The sequence below is a fragment of the Apteryx rowi genome, unplaced genomic scaffold, assembly GCF_003343035.1.
Source record: "Apteryx rowi isolate R43461 unplaced genomic scaffold, aptRow1 scaffold_32, whole genome shotgun sequence".
Lineage (NCBI taxonomy): Eukaryota > Metazoa > Chordata > Aves > Apterygiformes > Apterygidae > Apteryx > Apteryx rowi.
The window spans coordinates 2307116-2327147 of record NW_020449641.1 but is presented as its reverse complement, the minus strand read 5'-3'; the positions used below and the strand labels follow the sequence as shown (position 1 = coordinate 2327147).

At 54.0% G+C, this 20032-nt stretch overlaps 1 protein-coding gene across 1 annotated transcript; it reads right to left on the bottom strand.

Annotated features, from left to right (window-relative positions):
* Nucleotides 1–92: 92 nt before the first annotated feature.
* LOC112968577 (receptor-transporting protein 3-like) lies at nt 93–11934 on the bottom strand. The gene is made up of 5 exons (XM_026071008.1): nt 11789–11934; nt 9969–10337; nt 7685–7837; nt 7238–7264; nt 93–222 (listed from the first exon to the last, which is right to left on the bottom strand). The coding sequence occupies exons 1-5, from the start codon at nt 11932–11934 to the stop codon at nt 93–95; spliced, it is 825 nt and encodes a 274-aa protein (XP_025926793.1).
* Nucleotides 11935–20032: the final 8098 nt, after the last annotated feature.

Genomic DNA, 20032 nt, shown 5'->3' with positions numbered 1-20032 from the left:
TCAAATGATGCTCTGCCTGGCCCTGGGGATGTGAGGATGTTTCCACATTAGCCCTAACCTTCAGCCGTGGCTGGAAAGCTTGTATAATGTTATCAGGCTGCCGAGACAGCACCGACCCAGATGGACCACTCTACCCGCCGTGTGGGGGTGGGCACCCCACAAAGGACACAGGGATGGGGAGCAGAGTTTGGCTTCAGTGTCATCCTCACATCCAGCCACCACCTTCTTGCCTCCCTTCCTTATCCATCATCTCTATCACCTCAAGCGGTCTCCAGTCCTCCCTTCAGACCAGAGCTCGGAGTGGTTTCCAGCCACAGTAGACCTCCTAAGGAAAGATTTCCAACACACAAGACAGCATCACATCTTCTGGCATGGCAGGAGACATGTACATAACAAACATTTGTTCTCAGCAGAAGCATTTCAGAGAAAATGGATCTATTGCCACTGAGAGCTATGGGAATGTAGCCAACCTGCCTGCAGCCCTTCCTTGGTATTTAATGTTTTCTAGGGGGCCTGGGCAGTCTTGCATGGCGATTCATTCATTGTCGCAGGAATCAAGTTCCTTTTGGTTGTTTTTAAGACCATTGACCTGGCTAGTTTGCAGGTTACTGATGGTGTCCAGAGTTCAGTCATGGCTTTTTTGGCCTATTGTGTGTGTCTGAGTCGCTCCAGCCCTAGACTCAGCCCACCTTGTCCAAAGTAGTGTAAGGATTCGTATCTCCCCCAGCTTTCTCTGTGACCTGTGCAGAGAATTAAGCCCTGCCAAGGAACAAGGTCAGGTGAGCATAGTTTCCTTCAGCAGGGACACCTCCTCCACTTGCCAGTAAGGCCTCCTATAGCTGTCAGCAACATACAAAAATGTGCCTGCTCTCCTTCCTGCACCCATTTAGCCTCCTTTGGGCCTGTTCTCCTCCTCCTTCAGTTTTGCTGTGCATGGAAGGAATCAAGAGTGAACGAGTTACTCTGCTATTTTGCCTGTCATTCAAAAAGCCATTTGTAGAGAACGTAGAGGAGCAGGAGGTCTAAGGAACAGGTCTAACTTGAAGACATGCTAAGAACTGTACTCATGACTGTGCTGTGTAACTTCAAGGTACTTTTTTTTTCATTTTTGATACTACATTCTGTAAAATATCTGATGTCATGTAGGAGTGGTTCTGTGTAACCTTCCTCCTGAGGATAAAATAAAACTTTGGTATGTTATGATCTTGTGTCCTGAGACTTTCATTCCACGCAGGAGACGGTCAGGGATTGAGGGCAAAGGCTGGCCACAAGTCTCTGCCTTGCACTCATGCTCCTTCCCTGTGGCATCTGCTCTCTGCCTGTGAGCCCCCATCCACAATGACCTGAGCTCAGCACAGGCCAGCTCTATGTCATGTGCAGTCTTCCCATGCCCAACACAGAGGCTGGACTGCAGAGCACAGAAAACATGGGAGAGGTGAAATCCAGCTGCAGCCAGTCCCAGAGCCTTGACCCTACGTGAACAGACTTATGCATTCCCAACAAACCTTCTCTACTCAATGAATTGAAGGAGGGTGAACAAAACACTAAAACGGTCCAGTGCCACCTGTATACGCACTGCACGGGCAACTCAGCCCCCACTCTGACAGTGTTTAACCCCCTCCGTACACTGGCAGGGATTGTCATGTTGTGTTGTACCTCTGTCAAGGAAGGGAGGGCACCAGGGAGCAGTGGCAATGGAGCAAGTCTTGTCTGAAAGGAACTTCTGGGGAGAGCTAGTCTATGCAATTCTGGGTCTCACACGGCTTAGTGTCACCCTTCCCGCTCAGTTGCAGCAGTGCTATGGAATACCCARGGAGGAAGCTCCCCCTGGGTTGCCATGCTCTTTCAGAGCAGCTGGCCCTTCTGTGCAGGTCCCCTGCTGGCACCACAGCGCTGTGACGTGCTGCGTGACGTGGTGCTGACTGTGACCCTGGCAAGGCATGGCGCTGCTCCGTGTGCCCSTGACCCCCGTCACAGCGGGGAGATGATTCCCTCCAAGGGGATGAGGCACAAGCAGTGCTGTGAATTAAGGAGAGACGGTGGTTTGAGAAGCGCTGCAGACACTCAGAGCCAAGAGGACTGGCTCCCACACCCCAGATCCAGACCGGGAGTAGAGGGGGAGAGGAAAGCCCCCTCCAGCAGTGACCCCCTGGTCATCGCCCTGTTTTCAGCAGTTGGGCAGCCCTTCCCCAGAATAGCTCCACAGGGCTGGTGAGCAGGGGAATTTCACTGAAAAGTCAATGTGCTGTGACTGAGCCCTGAGCAAATACTATCACTTTGCTCAGCTGCTCTCACCAGCTGTGATGTGGAAGCGCTGACACTGCTGGGTTCAGAAGAGTCCAGAGGAGAAATAGGTCAGCTTTTCAGCAGGAACAAGGCAGTGCAATGTTTAACCAGGCAGGTAGCTTTTGTTAGAACTATTGATTCAAGTTTATTGATTAAAAAAGAGGCTTTGGGGAAAGCAGGGGCTGGTAACAGAGCACAATGTGTCATGCCAGCTGCTTTGCAAACCCCACCATGGGTGGTGGCACTTTTCAGTAACAGGCTGCAGGTGACCTGATTTCTTGCCAGGTTGCCAACAGCTCTATTTCAGCTATCCAGGGCAGACGGGGTCTGAACTCAGAGAAAGCAGAAGAGGTTGGATGGGGAGAAGCAGGAAGAAATGAAATGAAACACTAGGCAGACCACTGCAAGCTCACTGCTTCACACTGGTGTCTCAAATCCCTGCCCGTCTCCTCCCGTTGCTGGGACGCTGCAGAGCCCTAGCCATTTCCAAGGTTGCCTCTGTCTCTGCTCTTTATGTCTGTGGCTCTTCCAGATGGGTCCATGACCCATCACACTCCCCCATCAAACTTCCCAATCCACAAAGCTGCCAGCATGAATCTGAGCTCCAGACTAGCCCCTTTCCAGGGCTAAATTCTGCCAGAGACAGTCTGTTGGCTTTTCTCCATCTCAGGTTTCCATGGGTCAAGCAAGATGTTTGCCATTTCAAACCCTGTACCAGTTTGATGCAGCACAGTCACCCTGGGGCATTGATGCACTCGCTGCAGCTGCCCAGACCCCAGTGTGCCAGCAAGGAGAATAGAGGGCTGGAGCCCAAGGCAGGCAGGACTCAAGCTCAACCCTTCTGCCAGCTGAAACACAGCTTGCATTTCAGGGATCCCATGCGGACTAGCTCTCCATCCTCACAAACGAGCCGTGCATTGCRTTGCAGACAGAGGTCCCCAGCACCGAGCACAGTGAGTGCAGCGATGCCTGTGCCAGGCTCCACAGAGCTGTGACCGATGACACAATCTGTGTCAAGGAGAAAGAAGGTAAAACTTTGTGCTGTTTCCAGCCTCCCACTCAGGCATCCCGTGCTCTTCCCCCCTGTCTGAGCCAGGGTGAGGAACAGTCACTAGCAGTGAGCCACCAGCAGCTTGGGGCTTCGCAAGAAGGGAAGAGCTGTCAGGGCACGGAGTGTGGGCTGAGGGGTGTCTTTGCTAATTGTAGCAAAGCTAATTTGCTGCAATTAGCAAAGTAGCTGCTCTGCTGCAAACACATGTGGAAGTTGAGGCAGGGACACAGCTCTGCTGGGCATCTCTTCTCCACATCACAGGCTGTGAAAATGCAGCCCTTGGAGAGAGCTTAAAATCAAGGGAACTCTTTCCTTCCATGGGCCCRGACCCAGGGCTTGGAGCTGGGTTACTGATTCCCATTTTCCTAAGGCACAGATCTGAAATAACTCCACTGATCTCCACCGGATTCCTCTGGGCTCACAGCAGGCAGCAGGGTGGAGGGAGGATGGCCTGGCTCATTCCTAGCAGGCCGAAAGACATCAGAAGGATGAAGGGGAGGAGAAAGCAAAAGCAAAAGCAAAGCACGTCCCTTGGGTATTAAACCATCAGCTGTAGGATCTGGGCCTAGACAGCTCCCAGGCATGTTACAAAATGTTGCTGCCCCACAAGGGATCAGTCATAAATACTTTCCTCCTCCTCCCTTCATCAGCTCTGCAGTGAAATTCCCGACGCAATGCACCCCCTGTCCCCTGCTCTCTGACCAGTCGGGCTGCCAAGCACCTTCCCCCCTGCGCCTCTGCGGTCACTGCTGCTCCTTGCAGGGAGGGCTAGGAACAGGCAGCAGATGAGAAAAAGGAGAGCAACAGCAGACCTTGCATTTGCTGGCACCTTGCAACCTGCCAGAGCAGTGAGAGCCGCTCTTCAGGAAGACAGGCATGGAGACAGCAATTTATCAGTCTGACTGCAGTGAAAGGCCAGTGAAACACCACCCCCCAGATAAGGTTTGCCCATCCCTGGCCAGCTGTGAGTGCCAGGAGTGGGCTGAGACTCGGCTGCAGCAGAGCGCAGCAGTGGACGGGCCRGTGCAGCATGCCAGGGGCACAGCCACAGCCTGCCCAAGACCCTTGGGGCTGTGCACCGCGTGCTGTGGACTGCACTCCTGGCCGCTTGCCGTGCATCCCATGGTGAGAGCACAACAGTCCGGGGACAGGACTGAGCCGTGGGGGCTTGCTCTGGGCTCCAAAAGCACCAAGAGGCAGGAAAAGCTTCACTTCTAGGACACTTTGCTGGGAAATACTTGCAAGATTGGCAGAACTGAACATCAGAGCAGGTTGACCTGGAAGGACACCCAAAATGAGGCTGTGGCTGAGGCAGCCACACATGCACAGGTGTCTCTGAGTGATGGGGAGAGGGTCAAAGGAGCAGAGGAATCCCCCCAACACACGTTACATGGGATGTGGGAGACAGACAGGCATGCAGGAAACTTTGGAGAGGAGACCTGGGAAAAAGCAGCGTATGCAGGCAAGGATGTAGGTGGGAGAGTTCACGGTGTCTGGGGAGGGTGTCAGGCAGGTTGAGGGATGGCTCTGCCCTTGTAAAAGAGCAGACAGGGCCAGGCAAGAAAATAAGGATCCCTGCAGGAATGTGGTCTCTGCCAGAGATGGCTTACCAGGCGGAGGCAAGGGAGTTCCCCTCAGCTGCTGGGTGGTTTGGGAGGCTGCAGATGGCCAAAAATGACGACTGGGGCTGGGAGAACCTCAGCAGGGAAAGAAGAGGGCTGCAGGCAACGGCAGCAAGAAACTTGGCCCTGTCTCTGCCTTCATGACATAACGCTGGTGGGGAGAGGGCAGGCTGGGAGAGCTGCTGCGGGAGGGGAAGAGGCCATCCAGGCGGCAGGATCAGCCTCCCCCTTCCTGGCAGAGCATCTCAGCACCGGGCTGCCCCAAGCACAAAGTCTCCTCCAGAAAGACAGGTCCGTTTACTCGCAAGCACAGCAGCCCTCTGGGTCCCCAGCACTCCCTCGGCCACTGCTGCCCCCGCAAAAACACAGATATTCATTCCCTCAGCAAATATCAAGGAGGACCCTCGTCACGGGAAGCCCTGAGGAAACTTTGAACAGATCAGAAAGCTCCAATGTGAAACCTGCTGGAGGAGTCATCCTCGGGCTACAAGAGGTGCCTGGGAGATGCCTTGCGGAGAGCAGGGGATATATCCTGCCAGGGCATAGGATGAAGCACAGGATCTCCAGACTTTTTTCAGTCAATCCCATGGAGACCTTGATGCCTTTAAACTGTTTATTGAGCCTGCACTTTGTTCCTTAAGGCTGGGGGTTGCTCAAGTAATACATATTTTGGGGGTGTCACTGCAGCAGTCACAAAGTCCCTGAGTCTGGAAAGTTTGGCATTTTCTGTCCCCTCGGGAAAAATATCCACAAAGGATATGGCTGGGGGGGGGGGGGGGGGGGTGTCCAGGGGGGGGGGGGGGGGGGGGGGGGGGGAGGATGCTACAGTGAGATGGGTGGGCGCAGGGGTGGAGACAGGACACCCCGCACATGGGGAGGGCTGGCCCATCCCAGTGCTGGCCAGTCACTGGTCCCAGTGCGGCACTGGAGCTGGGCTCCAGAGATCTTGCAGCTCCATCTGCTGGCTCCGCAGCTGGGGCTGAGGGAGGCCGTGGAGGAGGGAAGGCGCTGGGGGAAGAGGAGAGTCGTTGGGATGAGTGGGACAGGGCACTTAGGAAGCAAAATCCACACGGCCCCTGTACTGTACAGGGTTTTCTTGGTTTTTTTACCAGTAGCTTGCAGGTACACATGAAAATACAAGACATTCTGACGCCACCAAAAGGGGGAAAAAAGCAAACCCCAAGTAAGTAGTGTAAATGACCCTGACACAGCAGGCAGAAGAGCACCTGGGCTGTGTGAGCCATGGGTTGACTCTGTACAAGTTACATTGAGGACGCTGAATTTGGCTGACTTGTTTCCTTCAGCTCATCTTTCTTCAGTTAATTCAGTCATGAAATCCTGTCTCTTTTCTACCATGTCCATTTTTAGCATCAAATCATTTGCAAAGTCAGAAGGTGACGGATGTAGCTGCCTCGGCGACTCTGCGAGACTGGTCCTTGTTGGACCAGTTTGCCAAAAAGCCTCAACAAACAACTGCAGAGTCGGGAGTTACCAGGAGCTGCTTCAGCCCTTGCTATTCGCAGGGCACAGCAGGTCACCCAGATCACTTGTCTGTGTCTCTGTTCCTCGACTAGCCAGACTGAGTGTACGAACCACAAAGAAAACAGCAGAAAGGCAACAAGTGAACGATGCAGCTCTGGTTTGTGGAAGATTCCCAAAGCTTTGAGCAGGGTGTCCTAGAAGTTTCCCACACTGGCCGCCTTCATCCCAGTGCCCAGGCGCAATCAGGGACACAGTGCTTTTAATGCAGAACAAGCCAGCAAGGTTGATGGAAATAATAAAAGCAATTCACAAGCCAAGCGCCCCAGCCAGCTTTTCTGGGAAGTGAGAGGTAATGAAAATGAAAAACAAGATAAAAATGTCACAGAGACAACAGGGAATCAAGTTTCCTGAATTGGGCTTAAACCCACCCAGGTCCTTGTGGAGGGCTCTGGCTGATGACTGCATGGGTGCTGCCAGCACACTGCTTCCCCAGGGCAAGATGCTCCCCAAATCCGCGTTCCCCTCTGTATATCAGCAAGGAAGTCAGGATGCCACTGCTCAGCCCTAGGCTGTTCATCGCCCAGCAGAGACACTCTGGCTGGCATTAAAGGTAGGAACTGACCTGCTTTCTCTCCCCCTGGCAAAACTTTCCCAGCAGGATTATCCTGGAGAAGCAAAAGCAATAGCCTTGGTGCCTTGCCACAAGTGGGACATCAACCCCGGCTGCACCCTGAGCTCTTCCTCTTGGTCCCCAGCATTGCAGGAGTTGAGTGCCCCCATGCAATCCCTGTTTTACAGACAGGGAAAGCAAAGCACGGCAAGGCTGCACAGATGTGCCTAATGCCACAGGCAGGGTGGGGGCCTGGGACGTGGCAGTGTCCTGGTGCTGGGCCAGGCAGGGGAGAAGGGGGAAGGCTCCCATTACTGCATGTTTTAGAGCTCACAGGAGAGCATGAGACTGTGCCAGACCCAAAGTTTTGTCATTTAAACCAAACGCCACAAGCAAGCAGGGCAGCGAGAGATTAGCAGAGGCAGACTGCTTCCTCCAGGAGCAGAAAGGGTGTGCCTTTAAAAGAGGGGTTAGGTGCAGTTCGTAGATAAAAGACATAATTCTCTCCCGTGCATGCAGCATTTCACCCTACCCTCTAAACCAGTCGCTGGCTAAAGGCAGGTGTTGGCTGTCCACTTCCCCAGCCCCACGACAGACCCTCACCTGGCAAACGCATGCTTCTCCAGCACTTACTTCCAGCCCTGAGGCAGGGCATCGGGAACAAGATTCTGGTCCGTCTTCAGGTTCCGCTCACGCTCTGGCTTCACCTCCTCTATCACATCATAAAATATGTCCCTCCAGGAATCCATCCACAGCTGCTCCATCTCTGCTTGGGGCTGGGCGATGCTGCCCCGGGTGCAGGCAGCAGTTCCCACGCTGGTGCCCCACTCTCCTCGCTACCTCCTCCGGAGAGGGCACGGAGGGGAGGTTCCCTGTCCGGGCTTGCTGAGGACCACAAGGGGAAGGAGTCAAGGCCTGAGTGCAAGAAATGAAACCAAAAGGAGTTTTGTCTCCAGTGCCCAACCAGTATTTTGGTTTCTGTGTCTTTTCCACCAGGCCTGCTGTGTGCCTGGGGAGGGCTGGCTTGCTCGTTTTTTGGGGAAAAAGGGAAAGGCTGCTGCTCATCAGTGTGGTTCCTCTTCAGAGAGGCGCTCCAGGGTGCTGTGAGTGAGGAAGGGCTGACAGGAGACATAAACACAGCTTGGACTCACAAAGGCTTTCCTGGCTGGTGACAAATTGCTCCCAGCCCCTCCTCTAGCCAAAGGCTCTCTGCTCCCTGCTAGGAAAGGAGCCAGTACCCAGGAGGTGATGGGTCTCGATACCAGGGCTGAGAGCTCTGCTCTGTGTGCATAAGAAACTCCACCAGAAGAGGATGGTGTCCCAACTGCTATTTCAAAACCTTTTGCAAACATTTACAGTCATATGTCATCTGGACAATTAACCCTTGGTTTTCTGGGCCAAGGAGGTACCCATGGGACATGCCATCCCCATGGGTAAGTTCTGCAGGAGCCCAGCAGCTGCACTCCAGGAAGGTGAGAGGTTGAGTGGTGTCAGGCTGCTGGTGGGCAGGAGGTTTCCTTCCATCTCTGTGATGCCCATCATGTCCCCAGAGCCTCTCAGGGCGAAGCAGCAGCATGCAGAAGGAGTCAGCATCCTCCCCTTTGTCCAGACCCTGTAGCACCATAAATACAATTTTGCCATGACTAGCAAAAGGCTTTTTTATTGACCTGACAGGGTAGGGCCTCAGGACTTGTTGGACTTGTCTTGGCCTGAGCTGATTTTCACTTTTTATGGCAGTGAGAGTGATTGCGAGAAGTCAGGTGACTACTGCCTGACTTTGTTTTAGCTTTAGTTCACCTTTGCGCAATTATGCAGTGTAACACCTACTGTCAGCAAATAAATAGAATTAACAGGCAATTCACCTTCGCAGAGAGAATGATTTGTGCCCCAGGAATGAAATGTGGCCTGGAAACATGCCAGCCTGGGACGAGAGCTGGGGCAAGGCTGCAAACATGGTCACAGTGCCGGTCCCTAGGGGAGGTGAAAAAGCTCCCGGAGGTAGCACAGGGAGGAAGCAAAGCCCTGGAGAGCTGCCGCAGCCTCGCTGCACCACGGGTGCCAGCTTGGAGGGCTTTGTGTTTGCCAGGGTGTTTTTCAGAGCTGTTTTCACCATACCAAAGCTCAGTTCCCGGACATTTTTGGAGGCCAACGCAGTCTCCAGGCCTCCAGTCACACAGTGGACACCCGTCTACATCCAGGGCTGGGGCAGATGCCCCTGTACACAACTGTAGGGAGGCAGCACCTGATCCCCGTGAGTCTGCAGCAAACCTGCAGCTCTAGCTGCCCTTCAGCTGCTTTGGGAGCCCAATTTCGCCAAGGCCAAAGTCAGGAGAGAGAAAATACGCAGCAGTAGGATGTCTCTCCCCTGAGAGCTGAGACTAGCCCAGCTGGCAGATCATGATGGCCCCAAGCTTCCAGACAAGCTGTTTGCACATACCTGGGAAAGGGTTTGGAGAAAGTAAAAAGCACGGATACTTTCTTTGGCTAAGAATGAGGGGCTTATTTTATTCTTGCAAGCCTGCCCTACCCTTAACATCAGGGAGCTAAGAGATGTCTTTGTGCAGTACATGCCCCATAATAAATTATCAGATCCACCAGACTTCCCTTGCAGTGGCCTGTGAACTGAGACAAATGACAGCTGACCACGGAGAACCACTTGTCCAAGCGCTCAGTGTCCCGAACCCATAGCCATCACCCCAGGTTTCTCTTTGCAAGCCCCAGCTCCCTCTACTTGTTGGTGAAATAAAGCAGAACAAAGAGGAGCACTGCCAAAACACAGAGCAAGCAGCCACCGATGCAACAGTAACGCTTCCAGAGGGAGGTGCTGCTAAAGGAAGGGGGGCAGCACGTTTGGGTTGCTTGGGGCGTCAAGTCCCAGCCTCTCCAGATGCGGTGGGTGCTGGCCTTTTTCACACGCGTTGAGGCAGCCGACGCCTGGGCTGGCCTTGGCTCTCGGCAAACCCCAAGCTGGCAGCCCTCGCAGCGGGCGCTGTCATGCGGCCCTGCCGCCGGTGCATCCACAACGACTTCGACAAGGTCAGAGGGCTGCACCGGCACATGGTAGCACTCCTGGAGGATCTTTAGCACGAGGTTGTTCAGGATCCTGGCCATGTTCTCCTGGCTGAAGTCGGGCTCTTCCAGCTGGGGGTCAGGGCACTGCCTGCATGCCTGGCGAAAGACTCTCATCCGCACTGCTCCCTGGCACTGGCGCCGGCTCCGGTGCATGTGGAACAGGATGTGCACCTTGGCCGATGACCACTTGTGCCAGCACTGGGAGCACTGAAACCTGCCAGGGCAAGGAGAAGACAAGCTCATCCTCAGTTCCTTGCGCTGAGCCAGTGGCCTCCAGCACAGTCAGTAGGGACCAGGGAAGCCAGRGCTCATGCATTAACTGCACACATGCAAGCTTTACACCGGATCAGCCAATGGCCCATCCTACACCTGTCAGCATAAAGYTTACCTGAGTAGTTCAACATACACATGAGATTAGGGCTGGCCCCAACATTAAAGATTTTAGGACAAGGCTGCCTGCTGGGACCAGCCTATCCCCCTTTCCTAGTCTGTCTGGGCCCTGCCACCAGGAACAGGGACCCCTCGAGGGGGGAAGCATCAGCAACCAGGTCCATGTGGGGCTATGGCTCCAGTCCCTCACCTGTGCCTGCACTGCATAGCTCAGCGGAAAGTGAGCCTCAAGCCCGGGGACCGAGGAAATCAAAAAAGAAGAAAAATAGAAGGAAAGTGTGGGTGGAGGCTGCAGGGCAGGTGAGAAGATGTCTTGAGAAGTTGAAAGGGGTGTAACCCACAGCTTCTCTTTCACAGTGTGCATGGCAGCAACTGCAGTCTCCTGCTGTCTGCTCGATGCCTGGTGTCCTGCCCAGAGTGGGTGATGCTTGGGATGGGCTCCTGCACCAGCATCACTGAGCCGTGACTGCTCTCTGCTCTGGGACCCCCCGTTCTGGGTGCAGGTGCAGAGACTCCTCAGGCATCCCTGCCTGCCCGTGTCCCAGCAGGCTGGGTGTCCTGCCCAGGCCTCTCCTCCTCATCTCCTGCCATCTGTCTTCCCTCAACCTTTCTGCATCCCTCCCCATCCCTTTCCAGCACAACCCCTGCCCCCTTTGCACCTCCCTTCCTCCCTCATGCGGCCGCAGGGTGGCATGGATGAAGGGCTGTGTGCACACTCTGCAACACCTTCTCCATGGCCGGCATCACCCTGCTGCACCTCCTGTTTTAGAGAGGGGAGTAGAGTGTGGGAGCAGTGTGTGTGGAGACTCCTTTGAGGCACACAAATCCTTCAGGGCGAGGCAGCTCCCCATCACACCTCAGGGGAAACCAGGAGTCCTTCTTCCCAAGTCAGCCATGCACAGAACTGACCCAGAAAGTCCAGATGGAAAGGGATTGGATTTGCCAGCTACAGGGTGTTACTCCTCCTGTCCACTGGCGGAACCATTTGTATCTTGGAATGAACATGAAGAAGCTCTGGCCAAATGCCAGCTGTGTTTTGGCCTGTTGGAGCTACCTCACACTCCTCCCCTCCAATTATCATATGTTTTTTCAGTTTGGAAATGAGCCCTCCAAGTTTGGAACAAAATAGGAAATCCCCTCCCACCCTTACCTGCCTCCAGACTGCCCCTTTTGTTTCCTATAAACTAACATCGAGGAAGGAAAAGGCAAACCCTCTGCTGTTGAGCCTACGCTGAAAGGGGACAGACCCATCAGCCAGGTCAGCCAGCCCCCTACCTCCCAAACGCACGGCGCTGCATGAACTCCTTCCAGCCAGGCTTGAGGATGTTCACCTGGATGGTATTGTCCTCTTGAAGTATCCATGGCTCTGTTACATGCATTTCCTTCACCTTCTCCATAAAAATGTCCTTCCAGGTCTTCATGGTACCACCTGGAGCTGGGGAAGTGGCAGGGATGAGGGTCCATCAAAGGGTCCTAGATCGAGGTCAAGCTTGCAGCTTCTGGGTGCTGCTACCTGTAAGTAACTTTCTTTTCCCGGACTTTTGCTCCCTCGTGGGCTCAAAGTCAAGTCGTTGTGCTTGTGAAGGGCAACCTTTGCTCCCCCATTAACACTGCTGCCCTGTCTTGATTCCTGCACCGAAAGGTTCTGCTGACACAGCATCAGGTGCCAGCCAGGCAAAATGTACCCCAAAGCAAAGACAAGGTCTCCCCAAGGCCCACATGTTTCTTCACACGAGGTATGGATGTGGGAGGACCTCCCGACCCCACTGAAGTCATGCTCTTATGGCACAGATCTGTCTCTACTCAGAGACTTTGAAAATGCACACCTCCGCCAGGCTGCCGTGGCTGTCCATGACTACCGATATCATGGCAGTGGGGGGAAATGTGCAGAGATTGTGCCTAGCACAGGCTAATGGAAGTGAAACCCTCTGAAAATGCAAGACTCAGCAGCTGATAAGCCCGAGGTGGCCTTATCGCTCTTGAGAGCTGCCACCGAACAGGGGCTGTTTTTCAGACCTTTCGGCGAACCCAGGCAGAAGAGGCCTGATGTGAAACTGTGCAGTGGAAAGTCGAGGAGGCCGGCGCTGCACGTAAAACTGAAACAGGCAATTTGCGCTCTGCACCGAGCGCACAACAGAGAGGTGAAGCCAGCGCGGGCCACTGGTGAGAGCTTGCAAACCCACCGCGGGCTGCTTGTAGCTGGCTCTTTCCGAGCTCGCCTCTCTGCCGTGCGACATGTCTGACTTTCCCGCTGCTGCTTCTGATCTGCAAGGAGCAGTGAAGGATGCTAGATGTCCAGATCCCCCCAGACATCCCATGGGGAGCAATGCAGGATAGGAAGCAGGTTAGGAAAGAGGCCAGATGATAGCTGGCTTTGAGAGAGAGATTAGGGGAAGATGGGGAGTCTGATAAAGCAGCTTCAGCTTGCCATGGAAAGCAGACCATCTCATCTAGGCTGAAGCTTTTGGAGGAGACAATCCTGTGCACAGAGTGGGTACAAAACCACCCAAATCACCTCGTCTGCTGGCTTGGCAAAAGCCGCCCAGCCTCAGAGGAAATGTGTCAGGTGGCTACTGAGGGCAAAGCCACCATGGAAAGAAATCACAGCTCTTTGGGTCAGGCTTCCAGAGCAGCAAGTTCCCACCCCAGAGTTTCACTCAGGCTCCCAGAAGCCGAGAGGATTTAATTTAAAGACCGTAGGATAATAAATCCTGCAGTATAACAGACATCTGTTTAAACAGGGCAGAAGGATCCGAGAATCAGACTGAAGATATTTCACATTGACTTCAAATGCAGCATGTCTCCATGGCAGTTGTTGAAGCTTGTCACATAGGCAAAAAGCACATAGACCAGCAGGCCAGAGCTTGGCCCTGCCTTGGAGCTGGCCTGGGGCAGCGCTTGCTGGGGGGAGCGAGACATGTTGAGGCCATCAGTGATCAGTGAATTAAACAGCGCCAGAGAACAGCTACCGGCACTTGGCACCAATGTCTGTGCTGGTGAGGAGATAGACACATCTTGGCCAGGCATAATTTAATGGTATGGCCATAGCCTGAAGTTGTCAAGGAAAGAGGGTGGTCACAGCCAGCCTTGATTTTCAAGGCAGACAGATGCATTTCAGACCCTGAAGCAGAAGAAGAAATAAAAAAATGGAAAGGACCAAAATCATCCACCCACCAGTCAAAGCTCAGCCTTTTTTTCATGTGGCTGCAAGTGAGAACAGTGGTGGCCTCCACACCGCAGCTGGTCCAGGCATTACGCTCAAGGGCAGGCCCTGCTCGGGTTAAGAAAAGCAGCAAACAACTGCAGAGTTGCCTCTGATCCATGTATTTCAGCTCAGCTAAAACCGGTGCCAGCAAGGGATGTCACCTGTTGATATTTTGTCTAAGGGAAGGGGGAGGTGAGGATGCACATAGTGCTGCAGCACCTGGCACCTCTGGGGAGGGGAACGGCAGCTCACAGCAGCCAGCAGCAGTGGTGGCGAGGAGGTGTCAAACAGCACCAGGCACGTCAGACTTGTCCTACAGATCCCGGGAGTAGAGATAAGTACTGCAGGATGACAGGGAGTCTTTGATATTTGCTGCTGGAAGGGAAAAACTAGCAAGTCCTTTGTACCAAGAGCTCTCCAGCGCCWTTGAGACACGCACTACCCATTCTGGGAGAGTGGAGGAGATGACAGGATCCTGGGGCAGAGCCAATCTTCTGCTTTCTTCTCTTTCCTCCTCCCAAGTGCCTCGCACAAGAAGCCAGTCCGCGGCTGGGACCCCCAAGCAATGCAAGTGAAAAAACAAGGTGCATCCCAAACTGCTTCTCCTCCTGCCTGASCAGCGCAAACAGCCGTTCCTCCTGCGCACTCTTCCCCATCCCTGGGTGAGCCACGACGGCTCCCGAGGGAGCACGGGGCAGAGCCGACCCCCACCGCGGGCAGGAGCAACCGCACAGCCACGCAGCTGCAGCCCCAGGAGCACCCGGGTTTCACAGGCCCTTCAGCCCCCCAGTAAACCCATATCTGTTAAGAGGCGGATTTAAGAGAGAGGAGCCCGAGCCCAGGGTTTAGCTGGCTTTCCGTAGTCTGCAGAGCAGCACACAGGCATCATCCAGTGTGAAGGCAACCTACTAACACTGCAAATCACCACTAGGTGCCTGCAGGACAGGGGAGGACTAAACCCCCGGCTCAGGGATCCCCATCCCACAGGGTCAGGGCCAGGATGGGGGCCCCGATGGCAGCGTATCCCACAGCTGCATGTGCAGGGCTCTTGTATTTTCCCCTGAAGCTGCTGTTTCTGGCCAATACCGGGGAGAAGCTGAAAGCAGAGAGGCCGCGTCTCACTGAGTAGAGCAGGAGTTGCCCGTGGAAGTGCCAGTGCTTCAGAAAGGGAGCAGTGGGATGGCAGGGAAGGAGGGAGGGCTCGGCCCCTTTGCCGAGCAGGGAAGAAGCAGCACACACCAGCCCTGTCTCTCCCCCGGGTTTGCTCATTAATTATTATTTCATGTCAGTATTAAAATAGAAACCACAAGCTCCAGTCTCAGACCCTGGTGCTTGGAGCTACACAAACACAGCAGAGAGAGCTGAGCCAAGACTTTCAGGATCCTGGAGAGTTACAGAGAGCTAGCAAAGCCCTAACCTGCGGAGCCCAAAGCTGATCTATGGTGAACCATATCCCCCTGCACCCAATGAGCCAAAGCAGCAGTGTCCTGCATCTGCCCAGCCTTTTATACGCCGGCGAATGAAACAGCCACGCCAGAGCCCAGGGCGGGCAGTGCAGCTGCCTCTGCTGCGCTCTCACTACGACGGAGAGGACCTCCASGGACGTGGAAATCTCCTCGTGCGGAAAGAGGGAGAGAACTGAGGAACTGATAATATATTCCTCAGTGCTGCTGGGTTATCTTCATAGTTAGCATCCTCTCCCTGCTACGCCTCGGGGCGTAAAGGCCCTGGGGTCAGGGCAGGAGAGCCACTAGCCATAAAGTGACTGGGATGGAGCCGCTCGCACTATGGCATCTGCCCATCTCCTTGGACCCCTCTTTTCTGGTGGCTGAGTTTTTCTGGGGGGGGGGCTGAATCAAAGGAAGATCAAACGGTTTTGACTTCTCCCATTTACTTCAATGGCAGATGCATCTGCGTTGAACACCTGGAGCTATTTTTAGCAGAGGACCCCCGGGGAGGCAGTCCTTTCTCCAGGAGCTGTCATATTCACCCAGGCAAACCGATCACTTCATCTGGAGAACTTGTGGTTGCAGCCCCGCTCTTCCTTCCCAAAGCTGCTGCCACGGGGCAGAGGAAGGCTCTCGGCCGAGGCAGGCATCGCTTCCCCAAAACGCTCCTTTCTCGGTAACRCGGCTCACGGGGGAGCTCGGTGCTACCCCGGCACGGAGTCGAGCCCCTGCCGCCGAAAGCCTGCTGCCGTGGAAATCAGCCCCCTGTTACGTCATGGCAACACGACTCAAATCACGACTCAGTGTGCTGAGTCCTCGGAGTCATCTCTGAGAAGGAGCCCGGCGTTGCTCCCTCTATTAAAGCCTTCGATTTGCTGTTACTAAAGGGACTTTCCCAGAACCACCCACGGAGACGAAACTGCTTTGACGTCCTGTTCCACTTTGCGCACACACCTCCCGGCGCAGCCCGAGCGCYTTGCCGCTTGTCAGTGCTCACCTGGGAAAGAAAAGCACTCCTGCAGGTGCCGACACAGCCTGGCCTCRGCAGGGACCGGGGACAAACCTCGTCCCTGTGCCGGTGTGACCACGCTGGGCTGGCCACCCGCCAGGGCTGGACCCCGCAGATCCCCTCCATCCTGGTGCTCCGGTAATGACTCCTCCTCTGGGTGTGGAGAGATGCTTGAAGGAGGCAAAGAAACAGCGCAGCCTGGGTGGTAATTTCCCTGCCGCTTTCACATAGCCTAAAACTATTCGTAACTTCAACCCACACCCCCAGGTGAGCCGGGCAGGCACTATGAGGAAGGTTTCGAGCTCAGACACCGGAGTCRAAGTGCCCACGTTGCTGATGAGGACCCTGCTGGGGTCTCCTGCAGAGACATTGCTCCCCCAGGGATCGCCCAGTGCTGGGGGAAAGCCGATGCTGTAGCCAGGACCTCGGGCTGTAAGTGGCATCCCACCAACTCCACGCACACAGCACCTCTCCGTGTCCCACTGCCACGGCATTTCAGAGCCTGGCCCATGCGGGTGATATCCCGGTTCAGCTCCATGCATTTGTTTCTCTAGCATGAAGGTTTTGTTGTTGTCTTTCTGGAATTTCTTGGGGGGGGGGGCATATTTGCTCTTTTCTGCTGCTCATCAGGGTGATTTTGATTTCTGTCCTTTTCCCAGAAGGCTCCCACACCCTTCCCAAATTGCCTTTTGCCATCATTTGAGCCTTGCACTTCCTTTTCCCAGAGAAACTCCGTTTGAAGTATCTGCCTGTGAGCTATTGATAACTGTTCTTGGGATATAGTTTGATAGGTAGCCGTCCACCCACAGCGTGAGAATTTCCAATTTCCTAATTTGCTTATGAGAATGTCATGCAAGGCTGCATGAAGATAGTATCGCTCCCAGTTTCCCTGCATTACCCAGCCAGTCACTGTAGTGAAAAGGAAATTAGGTTGGTTTGACACAATTTGTTCCTGCTAAATCTGTGTTCTCAGCCCCAGCACTGCCTCTCAATCTTTACCACTTGGTGGCCTTACTAATTTGTTCCAGTGGTTTTCTGAGTATCAAGGGCAGGTTGACTCATCTATAATTTCCCAGATCCTCCTTTTTTCCCTTTCCTTGAAGCAAAGGGTGAATCGGGTATCCCTGTCCTCCCAGGACACCGTTCTGCCCCAGCTCTCTGCACCCCTGTCCCCTGCTCCGAGCCTGCCATTATCGATGGTAAATGCTTGTCAACCCCTAACAATGATGCCCATGTCCTCTAGGGACAAGCAACGGCTATCAGATCCTTTCCATGCTGGACTATCTTCATAGCCAGGCCTTTAGAGGAGGGAGTCACCTATACCAGGGTAGATTTGAGGCAAGGAGGACCAAGTCCCATGAAAATGGGGATATGCCCAAGCCAGATGTATAGAGAGGGGACATTGCCCAGGACTTCTAGGATAGTGAGGGATGCTGAGAGGTGGGGATGGATTTAAGGGAGGGGCTGGCTGTGCAGTGTTGGCAGAAAATGCAAGCAGATGCAAATGGYGTTTGGCTCCATGTTTGTTTGTTGGGCCTCGTGATGGTCCCTCCGGGATCAAGAAGAGAGCTCAGCCCCCCCCAGCGAGACTCCATTCTAGTATGATGGGTAAGAGGTTGATCTTGGGCACTGTCCTTGGCCAGACTTTCAGTGCAACAGGCCAAGGATTAGCAGTATTACCATGTCAGCGCCAGGCCATGTCTGTCTAGTAGGATGGAGGCTGATTCGCTTGCCCTCCAAGCCCGGGAGTGAGAGGATCCCCAGCACAAGTCCCACCGGCTGCTTCCCTCTTCAAACAGCAGATCCCATCAAAGGCAGGAAGAGAGAGAATGAGAAACTATGGAGCCAACTCAAAGCAAAACTAGAGAAAGCAAAATGAGGCCAGCGGGAGGAAACGCAAATGTTCTGCAAGCCTACAGCATACTTGGTGAAAGGCAGGAGGGCAAGGCTCTCAGCGGGAAGGGATGGAGGAGACGCAATGGGCCTGGACAGGTCAGGACACACCAGGGTTGTGCAGACTGCCTGTGCCTACAGGCCCTGGCAACTTGCCCTGAGAGCTCGTCCCTCCCACCAACGCTGACCAACAAGGGGTGCACACCAGTTTACCCCCACCAGGTCCCCTCTGGACCAACAGTCACTATCCCAGTGAGACAAGGCCATGGAAATGCTTCCATCCCATAGCATCTGACAGACCAGTCACACCCAGAGATCACCCCATAAACATGAGGGGCCAATAACATGCACACCCTGCTGAAGCATCTTCCGGCCAAGCCTTTCCAAAACTGAGACRCAGCTCCAAAACCTCCCAGCCCCCCATGAGAGGGCTGTTTTCAGCATGTTGGCTTGTAAGTGAGCAGAATGTTGTTGTCATGCATGACCTTACTGGCCATTCTTCCCCAGGCATGTACAATGTTCCATTTTGCAGGAAAGGCACTTTACAATTTCATGGTGCAGTTCTCCTCAAAGGAGGTGTTGCAAGCAGCAGGAGAGGACTTCTCCATTTTCATCTTCCTGCCTAGCTCTCTCAAAATCTGGCTTTTGGGCYAGGGTTTCTTTAAGAAATGGTTGCCCAAAAGGTGTTCCAAATCATCTTTAATCAAGGGCTGGTGTATATAAAGAGATACAGCTCCTTATTAAGAGCCAGGTTGGTTCTCAGGTATGCATGTTGGGGTCTCTACTTGCTTATGCATGCCTCAAACAAGCCAAAGTTGTACCTGGTAGGCAAGATCCCGTTATAGGACTGGAGTGTTGGGCCCAYCAGCAAGCTCTGCTCTCCTAAGGCAGGGGCCCTGACTGATGCTTGGTCCCAGGAGGCTGGAAGCTGACAAAGCAATTTTGGCACCGATACTGCTGGCAGCCCTTGTTCCACTCATCAGGGGAGCTCAGGGTATCCGTGGTCGGAAGCGGTTGCTCTAACTGACAGACCAGAGTACACAGGAAATGGAGAGCAGCTTCAGCGACCACAGTCACCACCTTGGCTGCACACCAGCTAGTCACACGTTTGAAAGAGCTGCCGTTTTGCAGCACTTGGACAGAGTGGCCAGGGTTGGCCAAAGGTRGGTCTGTGCATCTGTGTGGGTATGTGTTTGCAGGTATGTGCATGTCTGCAGGTACGCATGCAACTTTGCAAGGGGAACTGTGTGCGCACCTGTATGTTTGTCTGTATTCATGTGCGTTTTCACATGACTGTGCATGTCCATGGTCAGGCTGGGAATTTGTGCCTCTGGAGTGATCACTGGAAAATCAGGAAATCCCTCCAGTTTGGCTTCTATATGCAAGCACAAAGCACAGGGAAAGGGGCTGTCAGCAGCACCATCTGTCACCCCTGGTCAGGGTTGCAGCAGGCATGAGGGAAGCAGGGTCATCCCTTTGTCTTGTCCCCTCTGGCCTTTCAGGAGTGATGAAAGACTGAAAGCAAGGAAAAAATCAGGTCCAGCTGCTATTTAATTTTACAGGACCTCATTCTTCTCTCATTTGCACTGCCATCAGCCTAGGTTTTCCAAAGTGGGATGCTGAGGAACACACTCAGGCCCTGCTCTTAGCCTTTCTATGGACAGTCATTTTGACACACGTGGGGTAGCCCCAGCAGCTGTGGTGCTGCTGAAGTGAGCAAGGTCAAAACCATAGGCGGTGGGAAATTGGGCTATTTGTTCTGCAACAAACCTCCTCTCCACAGACTAAACCAAAGACCTCCAAAACCATGCCACCCACATCTGGTTAGTGCAGCCCCTCCAGAGCACTGCAAAGCGGTTGTGGCAGAAAGACCAGAATCTGCCATATCCCAAACCAAACCATACTGCCCCTGGGCCCACCACAGCCCAGCTGCTTCTTGGTGTGGGCTGGGAAAGCCAGAGCAG